This window comes from Anolis carolinensis, unplaced genomic scaffold (genome assembly GCF_035594765.1).
Source record: "Anolis carolinensis isolate JA03-04 unplaced genomic scaffold, rAnoCar3.1.pri scaffold_10, whole genome shotgun sequence".
NCBI classification, from domain to species: domain Eukaryota; kingdom Metazoa; phylum Chordata; class Lepidosauria; order Squamata; family Dactyloidae; genus Anolis; species Anolis carolinensis.
The window spans coordinates 17507245-17535211 of NW_026943821.1; the positions used below are offsets into that span (position 1 = coordinate 17507245).

Below are 27967 nucleotides of genomic sequence, written 5' to 3' on the forward strand. Positions count from 1 at the left end.
TCCGATCTAAATGCAATTATGTTTAATATAAGTAGCTATAAATACTGGCAATGTCAGATTACATATTATAACGGGCCTTAACTGTACAATAACAACAACAACAACAACAACAACAACAACAACACTTTATTACGTTCCATGACCAGCATATAGTGGGGTACAAACGCCCTGGAAAGGGGAAATGCAGTTCCCTAAAAAAAGATTAGAAAACTGTTTTAAAAACACAGTTTAAAGACACAGTTAACATAGTGTTATTTTTCCTTTAAAAATAATGTTAGATAAGACTGTCAGCATCACTGACAGCATCTAATTATCCATCTGAAGTATCATCCTTCCTTCTAATCCTCAATATTTCAAAAGATTCCTTCCAAAGTGCCAGCCGTAATGAACTTTGTCAGATTAAGCTGAGGCCACGTGACTTACAAAGTTCAGGTCAGGATCTAAGCATATTAATATACCTTTCATGACTCATTGTTAGGTGTGCCTTTCCCATCTTTCCAGAGTAACTCCCTAAGTGACAATTTTGAATAGGGAGCAGCTCTGTTTGGCAACACATCTCACTGATCAAATGGTCTCCTTGAAAAATAAGCCCAGGAAGAAGCCTTGTAAAAAAAAATCCAGAACAGTGAGGGTCACAGCTGAATCTGGACCAGGAGGAAACTGTTGAAAAATGTACGTCTCTTGATAGAAGAGAGATGTGATAAGGAGGAACTAAGGCTCAAAGAGACATGCAGTAAGGTATCCATGTTCATGGTGAGTAGGATTGCCAGATCTGACCATCACAGTCCCTGGTACTCCAGAGTCAAAACCTGAGAGCTGAAGTTAACCTCTTGTATTTCATAGAGACAGCCCTGATAATATTACAAGGGTGAGGTTCAAGGGGCGGCTAGTAGTGATGCCGTTACACACTAAACATCAACCTCATAAAGATAAATGCTGGAAATGCGGTGAGCAAGTTGGAACCTTCCACTACCACTGCTGCTGGATGTGTAATAAAATTAAAACATTTTGGAAAGAAATAAATCTTAAAATCTAAAAAATGTTAGAATTAGAATAAAGATGGACCCTAAAATTATGTTATTAGGAATGTTAGACATAGAAAAAGATAAAAACAAAGAATTTTTAATTACCTGATTACTGCCACAAGGATTACCCTAGTCAAATCCTGGAGAGATAAAGAAACTCCTAAAATAAAGTGCTGGATGAATAAGATATTAGAAATGATGAATATGGACAAACTAACATACCTGCTAAAGAATAGCCAACGCCGTCCAAGAAAGGAAACAGACTGGGAATTGGTTAAAAATTACTTAAGAGAGGGAAAAATGAGAAATATTACAGTAGAGTCTCACTTATCCAAGCCTCGCTTATCCAAGCCTCTGGATTATCCAAGCCATTTTTGTAGTCAATGTTTTCAATATATCGTGATATTTTGGTGCTGAATTCGTAAATACAGTAATTACAACATAACATTACTGCATATTGAACTACTTTTTCTGTCAAATTTGTTGTATAACATGATGTTTTGGTGCTTAATTTGTAAAATCATAACCTAATTTGATATTTAATAGGCTTTTCCTTAATCCCTCCTTATTATCCAAGATATTCGCTTATCCCAGCTTCTGCTGGCCCATTTAGCTTGGATAAGTGAGACTCTACTGTATATGAGACCCAAGTAGGCAAAATTAAAAATTGAGCCTCACAATAGGAGAATAGGAGCGGATGGAGCTACCAAAATAAATTTGAGAAGTCATGAAGAAAAAAGAACCTTAACGTCACCATGCAATAGATGGAAGTCGATTTTAATGTTATTTCCTTTGGTTTTTCTTTTCTTTTCTTCCTTTCCCACTTTCTTTTTCTCTTCTCTCTTTTCTTTCTTTTCCACATTTTCAAACTTGCTCTCAATTTTTGCATTTTATTTAATTATATGTCCATGTGTCATTGTTGATTTGGAAAAGCTTGAATAAAAATTTATTGCAAAAAAAAAAAATCAACCACATTTGCATCGAACTTAAATAATGGCCAATATACATGTATATAGACCAAGAGAGACTTTTCTAAACCAATCAGGAGCAGGCATCGGTTTGAATAGCTACCAAATGAAATAAAAAAATGTTCTGTATTTGCAATTGTGTTGTGTCAGTTCTTTGGAGGGCCAGCTCTGCTGACATCCTCTCTGGCCATTGAGGATAAAACCTCTGATTTTGACTTCAACTCTTCTGTAGGTGCTTCTAGACAGCGCCAAAATCTGTGTTTTATAATTGAGGCAAAAAATACCGGGACCTGACAACAGTTTCACACACAGACATGTCAGTGCCGGGAAATGGTCCCTTGCCATCCTCACAGCCTTCATTTGTAGCGGATCATGATGGAGGACAAACAGGAGGATATCTAGCAGAAGTTTTTTTTTTTTTAAATCATTCTGTTATGCACTGGACCTCACATTTGGTTTTTAGACAAATAGATCTAATTTACATATGTTTTAATTGTTATAATGTATTTTAATGATGTATTTTTATAGTTTTAATTGATTATATTTACTTTTTTTGTTTTATTATTATGTTCTTGGCATTAAATGTTGCCAACTGTTGTAAGCCGCCCTGAGTCCCCCCGGCTGTTAGGAATTGTGGGAGTTGAAGTCCAAAATACCTGGAGGGCCGAAGTTTGGCCATGCTCAATTTAGCTGAAATGGACTGACAAATTTAGTTCAGGACAATACAACAGAAATGTTGAAAGAAAAGTATTTGAATGGCAATAGAAATCATGTTAAGTAGAAGTATATATATGTGTGTATACATAATCTGATAAGTAATAAAAGTAATGTAGTTGGCATTAGAGGAAGTAAGTCTCATAAGCAAATAATACCTTGAGGGACTGGAAATCAAGTCCTGTTTACCATCTTGTTTTGTTGTCTGTTGTATTTACCGTATATACTCGAGTATAAGCTGACCCGAATATAAGCCGAGGCATCTAGTTTTACCACACACAAAAAACTGGGAAATCATTGACTCAAGTATAAGTCGAGGTTGGTACATTTCAGAAATAAAAATAGATACCAATAAAATGACATTAATTGAGGCATCAGTAGGTTAAATGTTTTTGAATATTTACATAAAACTCAAATTTAAGATAAGACTCTCCAACTCTCATCAAATCATTATTCTCATCTTCTTCAGTGTAAATCTGGTTATGTATCCTTTTAATAATAATAGAGTAAAATAATACATGTAATAATAATAATAATAATAATAAATATAGGAAAATAATACATGTAATAATAGACTAAATTAATAAATGCAATAATAATAAGAAGATCAGAGTGAAATAATAAATGTATTAATAATAATAATAATAATAATAATAATAATAATAATAATAATAATGATAATAATTTGATGAATTTGTTGTTTGACGAAAAACAACAGGAAAAACTCAGCTGCTATCAGGACCTCAAGATTGAACCTCAAAGACTCTGGCAGAAACCAGTGCAGGTGGTCCCAGTGGTGATCGGCACATTGGGTGCCGTGCCAAAAAATCTCAGCCAGCATTTGGAAACAATAGGCATTGACAAAATCACGATCTGCCAACTGCAAAAGGCCACCCTACTGGGATCTGCACGCATCATCCGAAAATACATCACACAGTTCTAGACACTTGGGAAGTGTTCGACTTGTGATTTTGTGATACGAAATCCAGCATATCTATCTTGTTTGCTGTGTGATAATAAAATAATAATATAGTAGAGTCTCACTTGTCCAACACTCGCTTATCCAACATTCTGGATTATCCAACGCGTTTTTGTAGTCAATGTTTTCAATATATCGTGATATTTTGGTGCTAAATTCATAAATACAGTAATTACTACATAGCATTACTGTGTATTGAACTACTTTTTCTGCCAGATTTGTTGTATAACATGATGTATTGGTGCTTAATTTGTAAAATCATAACCTAATTTGATGTTTAATAGGCTTCTCCTTAATCTCTCCTTATTATCCAACATATTCGCTTATCCAACATTCTGCCGGCCCGTTTATGTTGGATAAGTGAGACTCTACTGTAATAAAAAATAAAGTAAAATAAATGTAATAGTAGCAACAATAATAGAGAAAAATAATAAATGTACCATATATTCTCGAGTATAAGCTGACCCAAATATAAGCCAACCCGGACCCTCACCCGAGTATAAGCCGAGGGGGGCTTTTTCAGTCCTAAAAAAAGAGCTGAAAAACTAGGCTTATACTCAAATATATACAGTAAATAGTGTAGAATAAACTAGCTAATGGTTCATCAGTATTAATTGTTATATCTGTTATATATTGTTTTCATATTTTTGTGGCACTGTGCATGGTTGTATTTAATAGATATTTTTAATAATGTGATGTTTTTATTTGGAAAGCTAAATTCCAGATGTAGAAACAAAGAGTCTCATTACTTAGCTGTGGAACTGGGAGGAAGGAAGTCTCTTTATTGGTAAGTGTGAATTGCTGCTGGTTTCGGGGAGGGTTTTCTCAACATCTGTAGGTGTTTTCACATATGAAGTGTAAAGCTCTCTTGCCTCAGTCGAACTGGTAATTCAGAGATCCCTTCAATAATCAGAATGTTCATTTGCATTACAAATGCCACTTCTCAACTTTATCGTTCTCGAGAACAATTGCTAACGTCAGCCTCAAATAGAGAAACAAAGATGAATTAATCCTTCTGCCCCAAGTGCCAAGTATTTGATGTAAAAGGCCTACCTGGAATCTGAGGGTTGGAGCTGGGATCCTGCCAAATGGCTTATTTGGAACAAAAGAATGAGGTTCTATGTTTGTTGCAAGATACCATTCCCTTCTGGAAGGAAATTACCGTATATACTCGAGTATAAGCCAACCCGAATATAAGCCGAGGCACCTAATTTTACCACAAAAAACTGGGAAAACATTGACTCCAGTATAAGCCGAGATACCAATAAAATTACATTAATTGAGGCATCAGTAGTTTAAATGTTTTTGAATCTTTACATCAAACTATAATTTAAGATATGACTGTTCAACTCTGATTAAATCATAAAACTAATGAAAATAGAACAAGAGAAATTGAAGAAAGATGGTCAAGGGTAAAGAACTATATCATGAATCAATCTGGAGATCAAGCCATAAGAAATAAGATACAAATGTTATATAGTATATAGGATCGAAATGGATAAAGATAAAGATATAAAGATTGTCTCACAAAGAAACGAATATGTAAAAAGAAAACAATCCTCGTGTTGGTGGTGGGAATTGTAAATGTTTTGTATGTCTATGGTATGTATTTTTTGTGTTTTAAAAAATAAAAAATTTGTATTAAAAAAACCCTGATTAAATCATTATTCTCATCTTCTTCACTGTAAATATGCTTATGTATCCTTTTAATAATAATAGAGTGAAATAATAAATGTAATAATAATACAGTAGAGTCTCATCGAACATAAACGGGCCGGCAGAATGTTGAATAAGCGAATATGTTGGATAATTAAGGAAAAATTAAACATCAAATTAGGTTATGATTTTACAAATTCAGCACCAAAACATCATGTTATACAACAAATTTGGCAGAAAAAGTAGTTCAATACGCAATAATGCTATGTAGTAATTACTGTATTTATGAATTTAGCACCAAAATATCATGATATATTGAAAACATTGACTACAAAAATGTGTTGGATAATCCAGAACGTTAGATAAGCGAGTGTTGGATAAGTGAGACTCTACTGTATTTTTATGTTTGCTGCAAATTTGAAGATTGTGGATCACTTATAATTTTATTTTATTTATTGAGATATAATAAGGTAAAAGTAAAGGTTTCCCCTGACATTAAGTCTAGTCATGTCCGACTCTGGGGGTTGGTGCTCACCTCCATTTCTAAGCCGAAGAGCCAGCGTTGTCCGTAGACACCTCCAAGGTCATGCGGCCGGCATGACTGCATGGAGCGCTGTTACCTTCCTGCCGGAGTGGTATCTATTGATCTATTCACATTTGCATGTTTTCGAACTGCTAGGTTGTCAGAAGCTAGGGCTAACAGCAGGAGCTCACCTCGCTCCCCGGTTTCGAACCGGCAACCTTTCGGTCAGCAAGTTCAGCAGCTCAGTGGTTTAACCGGCTGTGCCACAGGGGCGTCCCCAGATATAATAAAGGCTTCCTAAAAGCTATCCAGAAACTCAACCACAGGCCTTCCCCAACTCCACCTGGAGATGCAACAGACTGGGACTTTTTGAATGCAGAATTCAGAACAGAATTATTTCTTTCATTATGAGAGAAAGGCCTCTGTGTTGACACTATCAGTTTGGATTCATAACCAATTTCAAGGGTGGGGACTTCTAACAACAGGCCGAGTCAGATTTTTGTGGTCATTTATGACTCCAATTAATTGTGGCATCAATTATCTGTCATTATATCAGACTCCCAGAGCATACCTGCTTATCAGCTAGTGAGGTTATTAAGTGATACTATTAAAATGGCAGCTATAGGTAATGGTAGATGAAATGACACATTCACTAAATTGGCAATAGAATCCAAGATGAACATCTCACTCAAGGATCTGGGCTCAATTTGGACTCAATCTTTAGTCTATTTGTTTTTTATATTGGTAATCAAGTGATGTCCATATATACAGCTGCTCTCTTTGAGTTGCTTGAAGAATGTGTATACTATCAACAAACGGTTGGCCTCTCAAAATTCAGTGACTCTGTCTTTTGTCTCTACACTTTCCCTTCATCTATAAGTATGTCCTTTCAGCTTGATTCCAGTTGTCAGAGATGTGCAGAATATCCTGCAGACAACAAGGGACTAACTTATTTATTACTAGTTGTGCCCGGCCACGCATTGCTGTGGCAAAGTGGTGGTGGTATTGGTTAAAAATTGTTGTGTAATTTTTATTTGACGTTATTTGTATTTTTTAATTAATTTTATTGTAAGTTATCTTTTTATTTATTATATTTTATTATTTTATTGTATTTTTTTAGTTATTTTCTGCTATTATAGTATTTTATTGTATTAATTTTTTAGCGTTTTTAATTATTTTTTAGTGTTTTTACTATGTTTTATTGGGTTGCTAGGAGACCAAGTTGGAGGAGCTTAGCCTTCTAACTGGCAGCAATTGGATAAAAGCAATTATTCATCTCTCTCTAATTAGGACTTTATTTTTCTTTTCTTTTTGTTGTATCAATCTAGAGCCGTGGATGATGGGTTGGGTCGTCAAATTTCGAGGTTAGGGGGCCTGTAGTTTTGTTATTTTGTGGGTCGCCGTGATGCCATCACTCTTTTATATATATATAGATTATTATTTATTAGCTACATTTATATGCCGCCCTTCTCACCCCGAAGGGGACTCAGAGCGGCTTACAAATTAAATTTACATACATTTTATATTTGCATAGTACAATACTGGTAATAAATTACTATATTGTACTATATCAATATATTGTAATATTACTAGTAATATTACATGTAAAATATAATATATAATTAATATATTATATTGTATTATTAGTATTATATCATATTACGATAATAAGATCGGAGTGAAATAATAAATGTATTAATAATAATAAAAATAGAGTAAAATAAATGTAATAGTAACAACAATCATAGAGAAAAATAATAAATGTAATAATACCAATAATAATAGAGAAAAATAATAAATGTATCATATATTCTCGAGTATAAGCTGAACCAAGCCAACCAGGACCCTCACCCGAGTATAAGCTGAGGGGGGCTTTTTCAGTAATAAAAAAAGGACTGGAAAACTAGGCTTATACTCGAGTATATACAGTACCAAAATCTGGGTCTCTGCTTTCAGGACCAAATCCAAACTGTGAAGCTGGGTCTTCAAAGAAAATGCACCCCATCCAGTAGAGGTTGTATCTGTATTCTCTGAATTCAGGTGTCTAGGTGTACATTTTCAGTTGAGCTATTCTCATCCAGTCCATTGCAAACGCTAGATTTTAATAATAATAATAATAATAATAATAATAATAATAATAATAATAATAATAATAATAATTTTATTCTTATACCCCGCCCCATCTCCCCGAAGGAACTCGGGGCGCCTTTCATGGGTTAAATGGAAAAGAAACACTTCTCTTATCGACAGGAGAATCTGACTAAACCATGACGAAGGGGTCTATTTTTTTAGCTCACGCCCTGCTCATTGAGACTTGGTCCGAGTGACTCAGAACCACAACATCCTTTCAACTGAGATGGGATGAACTATCCTTATCAGAATGCAAACAACAAAGAGATCGCTTGGTTTGCCACCTCCACATCATTTGGTTTTGTGCCAGGAAATTGAGGCCGCTTCCTCAACTGATAACAGCCTTTGTTTAGGCTCTCCGAATGGCATGCAGAAGTAGGATGATATAACATAGGCACCCCGTAATTTAACATGCGCAATCCTATTTCAGAGTGTACCACATCATAGAACATCCAATGGCTGAAAATGTAGCACTTTATCTAAGTTTTAATTCACAACTTATACTGTGCACTTTGCTGATCTACTATTACAGCCTCACTGTTTTTAATTCTATGTTTTAATAAGTGTTTTCGATGTTCTGGTTAATGTGTAAATGCTACTACCGGTGCATGTTATTGTTTATTGATGTATTGTACAGTAGAGTCTCACTTATCCAACATAAACGGGCCGGCAGAACGTTGGATAAGCGAATATGTTGGATAATAAGGAGGGATTAAGGAAAAGCCTATTAAACATCAAATTAGGTTAGGATTTTACAAATTAAGCACCAAAACATCACGTTATACAACAAATTCGACAGAAAAGGTAGTTCAATTCATGGTAATGCTATGTAGTAATTACTGTATTTACGAATTTAGTAGCAGAATATCATGATGTATTGAAAACATTGTCTACAAAAATGCGTTGGATAATCCAGAACGTTGGATAAGCGAGTGTTGGATAAGTGAGACTCTACTGTATATTGTAATTGTTTTTGTATCTGATATTTCTGTGAGCCGCCCCGAGTCCCTTTCGGGGGAGATGGAGGCGGGATACAAATAAACGTATTATTATTATTTTATTATGACACAGCAAACAAGATAGATATGCTGGATTTCGTATCACAAAATCACAAGTCGAACGCTTCCCAAGTGTCTAGGACTGTGTGATGTATTTTCGGATGATGCGTGCAGATCCCAGTAGGGTGGCCTTTTGCAGTTGGCAGATCGTGATTTTGTCAATGTCTATTGTTTCCAAATGCCGGCTGAGATCTTTTGGCATGGCACCCAGTGTGCCCATCACCATTGGGACCACCTGCACTGGTTTCTGCCAGAGTCTTTGAAGTTCAATCTTGAGCTCCTGTCAGGACCCTGGCTGCAGAGCACCAATAACCTTACACAGAGGCCAGTCTCTATCTAATATCTTTATTAAAGAAATATATAAAATCAATAAAAACAAGTGAAGAATATAGTTCAGAAGCAGACCTTTCAGATGAGGTCAAATATAGTCCAGAAATGTATTGTCCAATATAAGATATTAGAGTTCAAAGTTTTAATCCACTTGACCGAAACACACACTTTGCCAAGCAATAGTGTGGGGAAATAACAGAGTCTTTAAAGTCCAATGAAGCTTGACAACAAGGCTGGAAATAAACTTGATTCTTGACTAGATCCGTGACTGGAGGCAAGACGAACATGAAGCATGAACAGAGTCCGTGGTAAAACCGTGAGACAAGGCAAGGCTTGAAGCTAGATCCGGAAAGCAAGGAACTGGGATTACGAAGTCCACACACGATCTCTCTCCTCAAGCTGATCAATTGACTCCGCAAAGAATCCCTCACGCCAAACACCTATATTGGGTCTCGTTTTCCCGCCAACAGAACTCTTTCCCTAGAGAACGAGAAGCGAAACCCAACTCTGTCCAGATGCATGACTCCTTAGAAGTTCCCAAGGGAAGCAGACCTAATCAGCCATTTGTTTGGCAGCGATTCTCAGGCTTCTCCGATTAGCCTCCCTGACTCCCCTATCTTTAGAATAATTTTCCCTCCTGGAAAACGGGGGGGGGGGGGGGGCGGAGTTCTGCCCAAGGCCTGTTTGGCTGAATTCTTGAGGGCAAACATCAACATCCTGCAGGTGAAGAGACTCCGGCTCTTGCTGAACCGCCGAAAACCCCATGTTTTCCTCTTTGTCTGCCACAATAGTACTAGGAACAGGACTACAAGGCCCATGAGTCATCACAGCTCCTGATAGCGGCTGAGTTTTTCCCGTTGTTTTTCGTCAATGCGACTGTCACCTGGGATGGCAACATCAATGATCCAAACCTTTTTCTTTTCCACAACTGTGATGTCTGATGTGTTGTGTTCCAGAACTTTGTCAGTCTGGGTTCTGAAGTCTCACAGTATCTTTGCATGTTCATTTTCCAATACTTTTGCAGGTTTGTGATCCCACCAGTTCTTTGCTGCTGGAAGGTGGTACTTGAGGCATAAGTTCCAATGAATCATTTGGGCCACGTAGTTGTGCCTCTGTTTGTAGTCTGTCTGTGCGATTTTCTTACAGCAACTGAGGAGATGATCAATGGTTTCGTCGGTTTTCTTGCACAGTCTGCATTTTGGGTCATCAGCTGATTATTATTATTATTATTATTATTATTATTATTATTATTATTATTAAAATGACCTTTAGACTTTCAGCTTCACAGTTTGAATATTCTCTGGATTTAGTCCTGTACGCAGAGATCTAAATTTTGGCATTTGTTTTTCATGTCAGGAGCGACTTGAGAAACTGCAAATCGTTTCTGGTGTGAGAGAATAGGCCGTCTGCAAGGACGTTGCCCAGGGGACGCCCAGATGTTTTACCATCCTGTGGGAGGCTTTTCTCACATCTCCACATGGGAAGCTGGAGCTGACAGATGGGAGCTCACCCCGCTCCCCAGATTCGAACCGGCTGACCTTTCAGTCTAATGCACCATCAATTCCTTAATTTTCAGAAACTTGAAACAAAAACAAATCCAACCAAAACAAATGATATCAGCACACAGAACTGTGCCCATATCTCTTCAGTAGACAAAAGCTGCTTTGCCTGGAGATACCAGGACATGAAATAACAGGAGCAGGTCTGTTTAGAGGTTGTCCCTGATAAGAAGGCAGAGAGGGAGTTGCTTAGATAAACGCCTGATGGATAAGTACTGAGTGGCTGGTCGAGGAGAGATGGACAGATAGAACTCATCTGACTCACAGCAACAACCGCAGGACATCTCTGGGAAAGTGCTTTTACTGGTGGATCTTCTGCCGCTTGGAATTGGTCCTCTCCTCCCAGGAACCGCAGGTGATTATGGTTTAGTTGTGTGAATGAAGCAGGTGAAAAGGGTAGACTGTAGACAAGGCAAAGAGCTGAGGAAACATCCAAAAGCAAAAGGAAACACATGATAGCACTGTGACTGCATTCCCCATGATCCCCATGGGTCCTATTTCAAGTTAAGGTTTCTCTAAAAAATACTTTCACACAGCCAGAGAAAATGCCTCTTTGCAGCTGAACTTAAGAATCTGAGACGATTGTAAGTTGACTTAGGAGGAATTGTGGGAGTTGAAGTCCAAAACACCTGGAGAGACGAAGTTTGCCCATGCCTGCTTTAGTGTATAGTCCTAGTTTTTACTTGGCAGGGATGCCCCCAAAATCCGGCCACAGGACCCTTATATGGTATTTAAATTATTATTATTATTATTATTATTATTATTATTTTATTTTATTATGACACAGCAAACAAGATAGATATGCTGCAATTCATTTCACAAAATCACAAGTCGAACACTTCCCAAGTGTCTAGGACTGTGTGATGTATTTTCGGATGATGCGTGCAGATCCTAGTCGGGTGGCCTTTTGCAGTTGGCAGATCGTAATTTTGTCAATGTCTATTGTTTCCAAATGCTGCACCCAATGTGCCAATCACCACTGGGACCACCTGCACTGGTTTCTGCCAGAGTCTTTGAAGTTCAGTCTTGAGGTCCTGATAGCGGCTGAGTTTTTCCTGTTGTTTTTCGTCAATGCGACTGTCACCTGGGATAGCAACATCAATGATCCAAACCTTTTTCTTTTCTACAACTGTGATGTCTGGTGTGTTGTGTTCCAGAACTTTGTCAGTCTGGATTCAGAAGTCTCACAGTATCTTTGCATGTTCATTTTCCATGACCTTTGCTGGTTTGTGATCCCACCAGTTCTTTGCTGCTGGAAGGTGGTACTTGAGGCATAAGTTCCAATGAATCATTTGGGCCACGTAGTTGTGCCTCTGTTTGTAGTCTGTCTGTGCAATTTTCTTACAGCAGCTGAGGAGGTAATCAATGGTTTCATCGGTTTCCTTGCACAGTCTGCATTTTGGGTCATCAGCTGATTTTTCGATCTTGGCCTTAATTGCATTTGTTCTGATGGCTTGCTCCTGGGCTGCAAGGATCAGGCCTTCTGTCTCCTTCTTCAGGGTCCCATTTATGAGCCAGAGCCAGGTCTTCTCCTTATCAGCTTTTCCTTCAATTTTGTCAAGGAACTTTCCATGCAATGTTTTGTTGTGCCAGCTGTCAGCTCTAGTTTGTAGTGCCGTTTTCTTGTACTGGTTTTTTGTCTGCTGTGCTTTGAGGAGTTTCTGATTTTTGACTTCAATCAAAGCAGGTTCTTCACTTATTATTATTATTATTGACACTGCAAACAAGATAGATATGCTGGATTTCGTATCAGGAGAGAATGCTTCTGAAACATAGCCAGACAGCCCGGAAAACTCACAACAACCCAGTGATTCTGGCCATGAAAACCTTCGACAACACAATTATTTCTTTATTTCTGCCACAGCAGCAGTTGGACAGCTCCATGAGCTAGGGAACAGTTGGGGAATGCCTCCCTCCTTTCCCTTCTTTTTACAGGTCCCCCCCCCCCCCCATGACAGAAGTGCCTTGAGAAACTGCAAGCCGCTTCTGGTGTGAGAAGAATTGGCTGTCTGCAAGGACGTTGCAAGGGCACATTGCTAATGTCAGCAAAGGTACCCAGCAATGGCCAGCAGCTCCATGGTCACTGCTATAGTGCAAACAAGAGCAAACATAAGTGTGACCATCCAGCAGAGCCAATCTGGATTCAGCCACAATGAACAGTAAGGATATCACTCCCACCACTTGCTAGGGTTTGGGATTGGAACATGTAAACATCTCTGTGGATTCTGAGACTGATCTGAAGCAGCATTGCTCTGGACCAGCCACAAATTTAGTTGTCACTGTAGTTGGGCTGTAAATTAATGTTCTTAGTAAAGGTAAAGGTTTCCCCTGAAGTTAAGTCCAGTCATGTCCGACTCTGTGGGTTGGTGCTCATCTCCATTTCTAAGCCGAAGAGCCGGCGTTGTCCGTAGACACCTCCAAGGTCATGTGGCTGGCATGATTGCATGGAGCGCCGTTACCTTCCCATCGGAGAGGTACCTATTGATCTACTCCCCTATGAGCCTTCTAGAACTCTTAGATCATAGGTGGAGGCCCTGCTCTCGGTCCCACCAGCCTCGCAGGCATGGCTAGTGGGAACGAGGGACAGGGCCTTCTCGGTGGTGGCTCCTCGGCTGTGGAACATCCTCCCCAGCAACATATGGCAGATACCAACTCTCCTAGGCTTCAGGAAAGCCTTAAAGACATGGTTGTGCACGCAAGCTTTTAATGAATGAGAACATGGACTTTACATGACCTGTACGAAGACTTGAGGATTCTGGATGAATGGATTTTAATCTTGGACATTCTTAAAATTTTATATAATGTGATTTTATTTTGTAATGGTATCTGTTTTATATGAACTGTTGTTTTGCAGATTGTTTTATATGAATTGTTGTTTTTACATTGTTTTTAGGCATTGAATTTTTGCCTATTTACTGAGTCTCCTCGGAGAGAAAGGCAGGGTAGAAGTGATGTAAATAAATAAATACTCACATTTGCATGTTTTCAAACTGCTAGGTTGGCAGAAGCTGGGGCTAACAGTGGGCACTCATTCCGCTCCCCAGATTCGAACCTGTGACCTTTCGGTCCGCAAGTTCAGCAACTCAGCGCTTTAACACACTGCGCCACCGGAGGCCCTAAATGTTCTTAGATTCAGGCAAATAAGTCACATTAAATGCATGCTCATTAGTTGAACTAAGTTGTCAGTAGGGTTGTGCTACGTGGCAGTGCTGATGTGCTCTTGCATCAAAACCTGCTGCAATCTCATGAGTGGGAGACAACACAGAAATATCGATGCTCGGTCCATGCTTTTAGAACATGAAACAATAACCTTAGTGTCCTCCCACTGGAAGACAGCTTGATCTGCTCTAGCAACCACCCATCTAACAGCAAGCGTCACGGGAGGGATCCTCCTCCCTCCTGATCCGTAGAGCCAGAGGTGCTCCCAAGCGGTGAGGAGCAGCTGGCAGAATGTGCATGGGAAGATGCCAAACCCACATAACTGGATCCTTTTGCTTCTAGACAAAGACAAAGAAGGTGGGGCCAGGTTGGACTTAAGGGTGATGAATTCAGTGAAAACAAACTGCTCTTGATCCAACAGCCACAACAACAGCGACGACAACGAAACACATGCAGATGGTATCATTCCCCTGCACGCCCATGAGGCTTCTGAATACGGCGCTACTTTTGCTGGTACTTACAGGTAAGGAAATACCATTTAAATGCAGAAGTGATATGTTTAAGAGCACAAGTTAATAGCTGTCTCCCAGTACATCCAAAAGGTTTGTTTGTATATGTTTGGGTAATTGCTTGGCCTGGAGGGAAGGGACTTTGATGGCAGTGTATTACAAGCAGAAGAACTAAGGTAGAATGGGTGAAGCATTCAATATGCCAAGGTGTTATTATTTTTAAGCAGCAGGTTGGGGTTTTTTTTACAGTCCATGAGCTTACTTACTTACTTACTTACTTACTTACTTAGGCGATCCCTCGTAGTTTGAGGATGATGGTCCTCCATTTCTTGGAAGACGCCTGTGCGTGATTTTTTTAAATGTGTGGAGGTCGGTGCACGGCCGGTCAACACACAGTCTTCACACATTGAGGTTCCAGCAGTGGTGTGGTTAACACAAGGAGAGTGGCTTCTCAGTCTGTTGCAGCCTTCTTCCGCCTTCACAGCTGTTGTAACATGTACCATGTTATCCTCCACCTGCTCCGCCATTGAGGTCTTTGGGTCTTCAGATTGTTCTTGGTCTGGATCCTCCCCTGTGGCCATTCCTGGGAGTGTGTGGCTCCTGTGGTTGTGCCCGCAGGTTCATTGGAACACACAAGCCCCCTCACCACGTCAAGGTGACAATCCATCGAGGGGGAGTCCATGGGCACATCTAAAAAGATCACAGAGGTCAGTGTATGAGGTGATCAACCCCACAGCCTGGATAACCAGGGTGACATTCCCCCTAGCTTGAAAATGCTGTTGTTAAATGCCAGGACAGTAAATGGGAGAACAACTGCCATCCAAGGGTTGATTCTGGATGAGCATGCTGACCTAGTCTATATCGGAGACCTGGTTGAATGATATTGAGAGGATTAATCCCTCCCAGCTCTGCTTGCCAGATATTTCTGTACAAGAGCAGGCCTGGGGGCGGAGAAGTGGAGTTGCAGTTGTCCATAGTGATTCCATCCCTCTGATCAGGTTCCTCATCCCACAGTCAACAGCGTTCAAGTGTGTTTACCTAAAGGTGTGTAGATAGGACAGAATATGGATTTTTTGTGTGTATTGGCCACCCTACTGTTCATCAATCTCCTTTCTTGATCTAGTCAGGGTTGGCGTTGAGAGTCACAGCAGCTACTAGTGCTGGGAGACTTCCACATCCATACTGACACCGCCTCCATGTCAACTATGGGTCTGTCCCAAGTGGTGTCTGGTCCTACTCATGCTGCCCAACACACTTTGGACCTTGTTTTTTGTGCAGGATGGGGCGATGGTGATGTGGAGGAACTTTCCACAGTTCCATTATCATGGGATGATTATTACCTGATCAGGTTTAGACTCACTGGGACTCCAAAACTCAGCAGGAATGGGGTCTGATTAAAATGGTCGATTTCAGGAGGCTGATGGATCTGGATGAATTCCTGACGGCTCTTGGGGATTTCCCTATTACTTTGGCAGGCAATTCTGTTGAATCATAGAATCATAGAATCATAGAATAATAGAATCATAGAATAGTAGAGTTGGAAGAGACCTCATGGGCCATCCAGTCCAACCCCATTCTGCCAAGAAGCAGGAAATCGCATTCAAAGCACCCCCGACAGATGGCCATCCAGCCTCTGTTTAAAAGCCTCCAAAGAAGGAGCCTCCACCACAGTCCGGGGGAGAGAGTTCCACTGTTGAACAGCCCTCACTGTGAGGAAGTTCTTCCTGATGTTCAGGTGGGATCTCCTTTCCTGTAGTTTGAAGCCATTGTTCCGCATCCTAGTCTCCAGGGCAGCAGAAAACAAGCTTGCTCCCTCCTCCCTATGACTTCCCCTCACGTATTTGTACATGGCTATCATGTCTCCTCTAAGCCTTTTCTTCTGCAGGCTAAACATGCCCAATTCTTTAAGCCGCTCCTCATAGGGCTTGTTCTTTAGACCTTTGATCATTTTAGTCGTCCTCCTCTGGACACATTCCAGCTTGTCAACATCTCCCTTCAACTGTGGAGAGCAAGACAAGGGGAGTGTGTCCCTGCTGGAATTCCTGGATCTCTCAGTGGCTTTTGATACTATTGACCACGGTATCCTTCTGGGTCATTTCCCTGGGATGCACTGTTTCACAATGGCTCCGGTCCTTCCCAGTGGGCCGTACCCAGAAGGTGGTGCTGGGGGACTCCTGTTTGAACCTCTGGCTGTTGACCTGTGGGATTCCTCAGGGTTCAATTTTGTCCACCCTGCTATTTAACATATACATGAAAACCACTGGGAGAGGTCATCTGGAGTTCTGGAGAGCGGCGCAATCTATATGCAGATGACACACATCTTTACTATTCCTTTCCATCTAAAACTAAGGAAGGTATCCTGACCCTAAACCAGTGTAAGGACTGGATGAGGGCAAACATCCAGACAAGACAGAGATGCTCATGGTCAGTTGGACAGTATATTTGGGGGTTTAAAATTGTATTGAGATGGTTGTATTGTAAGCCACTTTGAATCATATAAACAACACCATAAAGCTAACTCAGGGAGAAAACCCACATCCTGGTGCAGGATTGGAACTGATGGCAGCTGACTTCAGTGCCATACCAGGTTCAGTGCTATGGAATTATGAAACTTTTAATTTCTCAAGGCCTTTAGCCTACCAGAGAGTGCCGATTCTTCTCCAAACTACAACTCCCAGGATTCCATAGCCTTGAGCCATGACACTTCAAGTGGTGTCAAACTTCATTAATTCCATAGAGAGGATGCACCCTAACAGATAAACATACACAACTTGTGCATTGTTGGGTTTTTGATATGGTTGAAAAAAGAAAAAAATTGACAACATGCACATACTTGCAAAAGATGCAAACCATCCCACCCCTTGAAGATATATAAAATATACACAAGCAGGGGGTGCATCTACATTACACAATTAAAGTAGTTTAATTCCAGTTAAACAGTCATGATTTTTACAATCTGGGCTTTGTAATTATGTAAGGAGCTTAGTATCTCTTCTCAGAAAGTTCTAATTCTGTCATTCAGGTGAGCAAAGTAGACAATTCTAAGTGTCTCATCAGACTACGAATCACCAGAAAACATAGAATGGAGCCATGACTGTTAAAGTGATATGAAAGTATTATAACTGTGCAGTTTGGATACAGCCAAAGTTTAGTCAGTGAGTGCATATATTTATGGATACTTATATTAATACAGTAGTCTCTCACTTATCCAACATTCGCTTATCCAGCGTTCTGGATTATGCAATGCAGTCTGCCTTTTAGTAGTCAATGTTTTTGTAGTCAATGTTTTCAATACATTGTGATGTTTTGGTACTAAATTCATAAATACAGTAATTACTATGTAGCGTTACTGTGTATTGAACTACTTTTTCTGACAATTTGTTGTTAAACATGATGTTTTGGTGCTTAATTTGTAAAATCATAACCTCATTTGATGTTTAATAAGCTTTTCCTTAATCATAGAATCATAGAATAGTAGAGTTGGAGGAGACCTCATGGGCCATCCAGTCCAACCCCCCTGCCAAGAAGCAGGAAATCACATTCAAAGCACCCCCGACAGATGGCCATCCAGCCTCTGCTTAAAAGCCTCCAAAGAAGGAGCCTAATCCCCTCTTATTATCCAACATTATTATTACTTTGCACTTTATTGACTATTTTAGCTATGAAACTACCTCTCCCATGTGAAGTTGTCTGCACTTTGGCCCAGATCCGTGTTTTAGCCTCCCGTTTTTAATATTTTATGCTGTATGCTGACTTTTATGACTGTTTTACTGATGTTGATGTCTTATTGATGTGAAATTGTTTTACTGTTTTATTGCTGTTATTGTATTTTTATGTCGGGCATGGCCCCATGTAAGCCGCTCCGAGTCCCTCCGGGTAGATGGGGCGGGGTATAAAAATAAAGTTATTATTATTATTATTATTATTATTATTATTATTATTATTACATATTTGCTTATCCAATGTTCTGCCGGCCCGTTAATGTTGGATAAGTGAGACTCTACTGCAGGGGTCCCCAAACTACGGCCCAGGGGCCACATGCGGCCCATCGAAGCCATTTATCCGGCCCCCACAGCACAAAGGCTGAAGGGGGTTGGACTAAATGGCCCAACGGGTCTCTTCCAACCATCTTTATTATTATTATTATTATTATTATTATTATTATTATTATTATTATTATTATTAATACAGTAGAGTCTCACTTATCCAAGCTAAACGGGCCGGCAGAAGCTTGGATAAGTGAATATCTTGGATAATAAGGAAGGACTAAGGAAAAGCCTATTAAACATCAAATTAGGTTATGATTTTACAAATAAAGCACCAAAACTTCATGTTATACAACAAATTTGACAGAAAAAGTAGATCAATATGCAGTAATGTTATGTTGTAATTACTGTATTTATGAATTTAGCACCAAAATATCACAATATATTGAAAACATTGACGACAAAAATGGCTTGGATTATCCAGAGGCTTGAATAAGTGAGGCTTGGATAAGTGAGACTCTGCTGTAATAATAATATTGAGGCTGGGAGGCCATCTGTAAGAGGTGCTTTGCTTGTGCTTTTGGTCCACAAAGGCAGAAAGGGGTTGGGATTATTATTATTATTATTATTATTATTATTATTGCTCGGTGGCCACCTGGACAACTATAGTCCGGCCCTCCAACGGTCTGAGAGATCGTGAACTGGCCCCCAGTTTTAAAAGTCTGGGGACCCCTGCTCTACTGTATATGAAAAATGCACACAAAAATATTCCTATTTTTCTATTTATAAAATCAGTCCGCAGCTAGCATGGAATAGACTTAAATGATAGGAAAAAATCATTAACATAAAAAAAAAATAAGAAAAAGAAACGTAAAGATATAGGCTCAGTGACACCTGGCCTGACAACAGTACATGGGAAAGGGATGTAGGAATCTTAGAGTGTATCTTCACTTTTGTTTATGGCACGGGGACGCTGGATCAGCTCTGTGTTCATTACACAACACACAAAGCTGATCCAGTGTAATGTGGCCTTGACTCGTATTACCCTGGATACTCCAGAGCTTTCTTTCAGCAACAATGCAGTGTTCTTTACAAAGGTGTGGCAGGAATTCTAGGAATTAGCTCAGCTGGTAGAAGTTGCCGAGGCTGGCCATGTCATGAGGCTCCCGCTGCTCTGTAAGGTGTGACTGAAACTCAAGATGACTGAAGCCATCCTTCTAACCTGCCTGCTTTTCCTCTCTAGTGGCGGCACAGGATGAATCCCGGATCATTGGGGGTCAAGAGTGCCCAAAACATGGTCAACCTTACCAGGTCATCCTCTCCAACAGCAGAAAAAATGGTCCCGACGTTCAATGCGGAGGTGTTCTGATAGACAAAGACTGGGTGCTGACAGCCGCCCACTGTGACAACCAAGGGTAAGCAAACTAAAGAGAGATGGACCTGGAGGTTTGGGTTATAGAAAAAAAGGAAATGAATGTTGTTTCCATCTGCCGAACAACCAGCAGAGTTACAAATATGATAAACTTGGACTTGTCGTAGGTGAGGTTTTTTTCAGCTCTCTGCTCCCAAACCTCAGCAGCAAGAGTAGCAGAATTCCAACCTTCCAGGTTGCAAACAGAAATAAGATGCTTAGTCAACAAAGGAAATCCACATAATTGCCAGAAATTAGCTTCAAAACTTTGTTACCTGGAATTGAGGGGGGAAATAAAGAAAGCGAACAGGGCGAAAATGGGATGATGATGATAATGATGATGACAACAACAACAACAATTACAACAAGCCTCAAGTACCACCTCCCAGCAGCAAAGAACTGGTGGGATCACAAACCTGCAAAAGTATTGGAAAATGAGCACGCAAAGATACTGTGGGACTTCCGAATCCAGACTGACAAAGTTCTGGAACACAACACACCAGACATCACAGTTGTGGAAAAGAAAAAGGTTTGGATCATTGATGTCGCCATCCCAGGTGACAGTAGCATTGACGAAAAACAACAGGAAAAACTCAGCCGCTATCAGGACCTCAAGATTGAACTTCAAAGACTCTGGCAGAAACCAGTGCAGGTGGTCCCAGTGGTGATTGGCACGTTGGGTGCCGTGCCAAAAGATCTCAGCCGGCATTTGGAAACAATAGACATTGACAAAATTATGATCTGCCAACTGCAAAAGGCCACCCTGCTGGGATCTGCGCGCATCATCCGAAAATACATCACACAGTCCTAGATACTCGGGAAGTGTTCGACTTGTGATTTTGTGATACGAAATCCAGCATATCTATCTTGTTTGCTGTGTCATAATAAAATAATAATAATAATAATAATAATAATAATAATAATAATAATAATAATACTTTATTTTTCTATCCCACCAGTCCGAAGGGACTCGGGGCAGCTAACATGGGGCCAAGTCCAAAACAGAGGCAAAGTATAACAAGATTAAAGCCAATATCAATAACTAAGAAACAATGATCACAACAATCAAATAAAATAAACAATTAAAACACAGCATACAATAAAACACATAGTGACCATACAAAATGAGGTAATAATACAATACTTGCAAACTGTTTTGAAGCATAGGTGTCCTCCTGAGAACTTAAATATACCTTCTTGGCTGGGATACTGAATGTCCAAATTTCTGTATTTATTTTGTAAAATAAACCCCCTCCAACTGTCCCAATTTGGCAGAGACAGTCCAGATTAATTCTCTGTCATCCCACTTTCTCAACTGCATTTAAAATGTCCCAGTTTCGTTCTCCTTCTCCCACTTTTTACTCCCTGTTAAAATCCTCTGTTCCAGTTGTTCTGTTTCCTGTTACGTTATAGCGTCACTCCATTATAACCAAACTTACTCATTCAAAAACACAGAAATCTCTTTTCTCTCCACAGGAGAGAGGGGGAAAAGTGGCAAGGGTTTTTCTTGTCTCATTTGTCTAATAGACATAATCTTGGAAGCTGTAGCGGGCTTTGTAATGTCTTAGCATTATGAATCATTGCAGCACTACTGCATCATTATGGCTGTATTTTTTAAAAAATAGAAAAGCAAATTATGAAATAAGAGGCAGAATACAGAAATCGGTAATTATGACATTATAGTGTATGAAAGCAACCTATGACTGGCACTGTTAAAGCATGGCTGTGGCAAGTGGTGTTGCTAACAGATTTGTGTACAAATGGGTATTGTATAACATTTTATTGATTAGCCCTTAGGCCCTGGCTGTGGCGCAGGCGGGAGAGCAAGCCAGTGCAATTAACTTCAATGAATCACTCTGACCAGGAGGTCATGAGTTCGAGCCCCGCTCGGAGCCTATGTTTGTTTGTCTTTGTTCTATGTTAAAAGGCATTAAATGTTTGCCTATATGTGTAATGTGATCCGCCCTGAGTCCCCTTCGGGGTGAGAAGGGCAGAATATAAATGCTGTAAATAAATAAATAAATAAATATCAAAGTACCAAGCCAAACAAACAGGCTTGAAAAGACCTGATTACATTCTATACAAAAATTAGATAAAACACTTTAACAATACAATAAATAAGTATGTTAAACTGAATGTATACATAATATTTCATTGTCACTCCTACAATTTACCCCATCAGCCCCACATATATGGATCTCAAACGTATTGTTTTGCTCAAATACAGAGCCATTTTATATGTTATTTTTGGATCTTGACTGCACATAAAATATTTGTTCTGATGTGTGTTTCCAATGCATTGTCCGTTTGATATATGGACCAAGGAACAAATCTCTCACCTTCTGATACAGTTTACAGTCAAATAATATATGTGCTAAATCCTCAATTTCAGATGTTCCACAGATACAGAACCGTTCATTATAAGGGATGTCATTAAATCTCCCATATCTAACCATTGTATCAAGCTGCTCAAATCTAGCTCGAGTAAAAACCTCCCTAAATGGGTATTGCCACAACTTCTAGGTCACTTCCAGCTCAAATATTCAGTGATTTTATGATTCCTTAGAAACTGTCCACTGATAACTACCACAGCCTCTCCTAGTTTGCACGTTCTTCCTCATCAATAATTTCTGCCGCCTTGAACACATTCTGTTGTTGGTTGGTCATGTATGACCTGGTTTTATCTATAAAATGTTGGAGGATGTGCAGTCGCATAACTGTTGTTGCTCCTTCTTCCAGAGGCTTTCACATTGCTCCAGCTCCTGTACTGAATTATCAAACTATTAGCTGTGCCCGGCCACGCGTTGCTGTGGCGAAGTATGTTGAGACTGTACTGTATATTGATAATCTTATATTATCTGCTTAGAACTGGATTATATGAGGCCCCTTCTTCATAGCTGTATAAAATGCACACTGAAGTGGATTATATGGCAGTGTGGAGTCAAGATAATCCAGTTCAAAGCAGATAATATAAGATTATAAATGGATTATATAGGTGTGTGGAAGGGCCTTGAGTCTACACTGCCATATAATCCACTTAAAATCTGATAATCTGTGGAAGAGGCCTAAGTGAGGCCTAACTCTGCCTGTCCCCTGGGCTGAGTAGGTTGCTAGGAGACCAAGTGGGCGGAGCTTAGCCTTCTAACTGGCAGCAATTGGATAAAAACAATTATTCCTCTCCCTCTAATTAGAACTTTATTTTTCTTTTCTTTTTGTTGTATCAACCTAGAGCCGTGGATGATGGCTTGTGTTGTCAGATTTCGAGGTTGGGGGGCCTGTAGTTTTGTTGTTTTGCCCGGTGCCCTGATTCCATCACTCTTTTATATATATAGATGTATATAATTTCTTGCCATGTTCTTATGTCTTTTCTTTTCTTTTTCTATGCTCCTTCCATGCAGAACGATCCACACACGGATGGGAGATCACAGCCTCCGGGCCAATGAGGGTTCCGAGCAGTGCATCAAATCTGCGCAAAAATTCATCCATCCAGCCTACAACCCCTCCACACATGACAGTGACATCATGCTAATCCGGCTGGACAACTCTGCCAACATCAATGAATATGTCCGGCCAATTGAACTGGCTACACAATGCACAAAGCCCAACACTCGCTGCGAGGTCTCGGGATGGGGAACCATCAAGACCCCCCAATGTAATTACTTTTGAATACCTTTCACACAACACAGTTGTAGAGTTATTATTTCATTTTAATTGTCTTGATTCATCCAAAGGAATACTGGAATTTGCAGTTTAAGGAGGAGCATTTAGATTCTCAAAGTGCTCCAACTCCTCACCAAACTCCAAGATTCCACAGAAAGTTGCCATGGCAGTTAAAGTTATATATACAATAGAGTCTCACTTATCCAACATAAACGGGCCGGCCGAATGTTGGATAAGTGAAAATGTTGGATAATAAGGAGGGATTAAGGAAAAGCCTGTTAAACGTCAAATTAAGTTATGATTTTACAAATTAAGTACAGTAGAGTCTCACTTATCAAACACTCGCTTATCCAACGTTCTGGATTATCCAACGCATTTTTGTAGTCAATGTTTTCAATACATCGTGATATTTTAGTGCTAAATTTGTAAATACAGTCATTACTACATAGCATTACTGTGTATTGAGCTACCTTTTGTTAGGTTTGTTGTATAACATGATGTTTTGGTGCTTAATTTGTAAAATCATAACCTAATTTGATGTTTAATAGGCTTTTCCTTAATCTCTCCTTATTATCCAACATATTCGCTTATCCAACGTTCTGCCGGCCTGTTTACGTTGGATAAGCGAGACTCTACTGTACCAAAAACATCATGTTTTACAACAAATCAACAGAAAAAGCAATTCAATACATGGGAACGTTATGTAGTAATTACCGTATTTACGAATTTAGCACCAAAACATCTCAATGTATTGAAAACTGGCTACAAAATCACTGACTACTAAAAAAATTGACTACAAATAAAGATAGACTTGCATAAAATGAACTTACAGTAGCAACATTGTCCATAAAAAGTTCAATCCTTGCTGTCTAGAGAAACAGATGTGAATCGGGGCAGGAGGCAAACTGCATTGGATAATCCAGAACATTGGATAAGCAAATGTTGGATAAGTGAGACTCTACTGTATATAGATAGATATGAAGGGCCCCTGGTAGCACAGTGGATTAAACTGCTGAGTTGCTGAACTTGCTGACTGAAATGTCGGAGGTTCGAATCCGGGGAGTAGGGTGAGCTCCTGCTGTTAGCTCCAGCTTCTACCAACCTAGCAATTCAAAAACATGCAAATGTGAGTAGATCAATAGGTACCGCTCCGGTGGGAACGTATTGGCGTTCCATGCAGTCATGCCCATGGCCACATGACCTCGGAGGTGTCTATGGACAACGCTGGCTCTTCGGCTTAGAAATTGAGATGAGCACAAACCCCCAGAGTCAGACACAACTGGACTTAATGTCAGGGGAAAACCTTTACCTATATATATATATATACACACACACACACACACACACACATATACATATATATATATACACAGTAGAGTCTCACTTATCCAAGCTAAACGGGCCGATGGAAGCTTGGATAAGCAAATATCTTGGATAAAAAGGAGGTATTAAGGAAAAGCCTATTAAACATCAAATTAGGTTATGATTTTACAAATTAAGCACCAAAACATCATGTTTTACAACAAATTTGACAGAAAAAGCAGTTCAATTCGCAGTAATGTTATCTTGTAATTACTGTATTTACGAATTTAGCACCAAAATATCACAATATATTGAAAACATTGACTACAAAAATGGCTTGGATAATCGAGAAACTTGGATAAGCAAGGCTTGGATAAGTGAGACTCTACTGTAGATAGATATGAAGGGCCCCCGGTGGTGCAGCGGATTAAACCGCTGAGTTGCTGAACTTGGTGACTGAAATGTCGGAGGTTCGAATCCAGGGAGTGGGGTGAGCTCCCACTGTTAGCCCCAGCTTCTACCAACCTAGTAGTTGGAAAACATGCAAATGATTTTTATGGTGTTTTAAATTAGCCTCCCCACATATAAGTGGTACCTAAATTTCCTACTTGATAGATGCAACTATCTTTCGGGTTGCTTAGGTCAACAACAAGCAGGGGCTATATTTTAATTGTCGGGTGCTCACCCCGACATGGGCTGGCCCCGAACTCATGACCTCTTGGTCAGAGTGATTTATTGCAGCTGGCTGCTAACCAGTCTGCGCCACAGCCTGGCCCCAATCACATTCAATACATCCCCGACAGATGGCCATCCAGCCTATGCTTAAAAGCCTCAAAAGAAGGAGTCTCTGCCACCTTGGCTACATTCTGTTGTTGCTTGGCCACATGAGTTCTGTTTTTCATCTGTCAAATGTTGGAGAGTGTACCATTATTCGAGTTCGGAACATCCCCTTCCTGCAGTTTGGTTGTGCCAGAGGGAGAGCTGAAAGTAAAATGGGGAGAGCAAGAAACCACTTCATGTTTGAAACCAAAGTTTTTGTGGAGGGAGGCCTAAGCAGTTTTAGCTCACCTCTGGTTCTCCTTGGAGGTCAGATCACTGTAGACCACATTACGATTTTCTGGTGCAGCATCCTCAGAGGCAGCTTCAGCAGGCCTTGGTGGTGGGGCCGATGGCTATCTCTGGATGTCCTGAGCACATAAGTAAACTACCAATGTTCTTTGTTTGCAGCCGAGTTCCCGGACCTCCTGCAGTGTGCCACCGTCTACACAATATCAAATGAAGAGTGCAATAAGGCATACCCGAATGCCATCACAGAAAACATGCTGTGTGCTACTGTGAGCGGAGGTGGCGTGGATTCCTGCCAGGTGAGTAGTCTTCTGTTGGCACAAAGAAGAGCAACAAACAAAGTCGATTTGGATGTGTTGTTGAAGGCTTTCATGGCCGGAATCACAGGGTTGTTGTGTGTTTTCCGGGCTGTATGGCCATGTTCCAGAAGTATTCTCTCCTGACGTTTTGCCCACATCTATGACAGGCATCCTCAGAGGTTGTGAGGATGCCTGCCATAGATGTGGGCAAAATGTCAGGAGAGAATACTTCTGGAACATGGCTATACAGCCAGGAAAACACACAACAATACAGATTTGGATGATGCGCATTTAGGACTATTAAGGCAGGAAATCTCCAGATGTCAGTTATTTTTACAGCATTATCATCCTCCAGTCATCATTAGTAAGTAGCACTAGTGAGAATATCTCTCAATCCAAATTTGTAATTGAGGGGAGTGCAACCCCCACATTTTATTAAATAGCAGTGTAAAAAAGGTAAAGGTTTCCCCTGATGTTAAGTCCAGTTGTGACCGACTCTGGGGGTTGGTGCTCATCTCCATTTCTAAGCCTAAGAGCCGGCGTTGTCCGTATACACCTCCAAGGTCATGTGGCCAGCATGACTGCATGGAACGCCCTTACCTTCCCGCTGGGGCAGTACCTATTGATCTACTCACATTTGCATGTTTTGGAACTGCTAGGTTGGCAAGAGCTGGGGCTAACAGCAGGCGCACATTCCGCTCCCGGGATTTGAACCTGGGACCTTTTGGTCTGCAAGTTCAGCAGCTCAGCGCTTTAACACACTGTGCCACCAGTGTAGAAACACTGTTTTCTCTCTGTTGATTCAGCACCATCTACTGTTCAGTCTAACATATGCAAGCTATAAACTCGATGCTAAAGGTAAAGGTTTCCACTGACTTTAAGTCCAGTCATGTCTGACTCTGGGGGTTGGTGCTCATCTCCATTTCTAAGCCTAAGAGCCGGCGTTGTCCGTATACACCTCCAAGGTCATGTGGCCAGCATGACTGCATGGAGCGCTGTTACCCTCCCACTGGAGCAGTACCTATTGATCTACTCACATTGGCATATTTTCGAAGTGCTAGGTTGGCAGGAGCTGGGGCTAACAGCGGGCGCTCATTCCGTTACCGGGATTTGAACCTGGGACCTTTTGGTCCGTAAGTTCAGCAGCTCAGCGCTTTAACACACTGTGCCACCAGTATAGAAACACTGTTTTCTCTCTGTTGATTCAGCACCATCTACTGTTCAGTCTAACATGTGCAAGCTATAAACACGATGCTGCTTTTAACCTATTTCCATTTTTTGACACCATCTTGATTTCTAAGCCATAGGATAAGCAGAGGGTGCCTCGAAATGAATAATTCTTTCCTTCTTCTTGCAGGGAGACTCTGGAGGGCCTCTGGTGTGCAATAATAAACTCCAAGGCATTGTCTCTTGGGGGATGCAAGTCTGTGCCCAAGCTGGGAAACCCGGGGTCTATACAAATATCTGCCAATTCACCGATTGGATTCAGAATACCATGCGTGGAAACACAGGCTACAGGGCTGCAGACACCTGCTAATGTGAGTGTCAATGCACAGCAGCCTTAATGTCTGAATAAATTATGCAAAGCTGAGCTTGGGGTCTCGTCGCCTTCTTATTCTACAGGCCATTTGGGT

The 27967-nt window shown here is 40.3% G+C and overlaps 1 protein-coding gene across 2 annotated transcripts; it reads left to right on the plus strand.

Moving 5' to 3' along the window:
- Positions 1–11181: 11181 nt before the first annotated feature.
- LOC100552540 (trypsin-3) lies at positions 11182–27924 on the plus strand. 2 transcript variants are annotated; one of them, XM_003224930.4, is made up of 6 exons: positions 11182–11297; positions 14444–14624; positions 19840–20011; positions 23406–23659; positions 26197–26333; positions 27691–27924. In XM_003224930.4, exons 2-6 carry the CDS (start codon positions 14552–14554, stop codon positions 27868–27870), a joined length of 816 nt encoding a protein of 271 aa, XP_003224978.1. In that variant the 5' UTR covers positions 11182–11297; positions 14444–14551; the 3' UTR covers positions 27871–27924. The 2 variants fall into 2 exon arrangements, with proteins under 2 accessions (XP_003224978.1, XP_003224979.1); XM_003224931.4 differs by having other exon boundaries at positions 11203–11297; positions 14523–14624.
- The last annotated feature ends 43 nt before the right edge of the window (positions 27925–27967 follow it).

Excerpts from the sequence above, each read along its gene's own strand:
- LOC100552540 (XM_003224930.4), top strand. The coding sequence starts at position 14,552 with ATGCAGATGGTATCATTCCCCTGCACGCCCATGAGGCTTCTGAATACG. Across the intron at positions 14,625-19,839 it reads ACTTTTGCTGGTACTTACAG|TGGCGGCACAGGATGAATCC; the intron begins GTAAGGAAATAC and ends TTTCCTCTCTAG. Across the intron at positions 20,012-23,405 it reads GCCCACTGTGACAACCAAGG|AACGATCCACACACGGATGG; the intron begins GTAAGCAAACTA and ends CCTTCCATGCAG.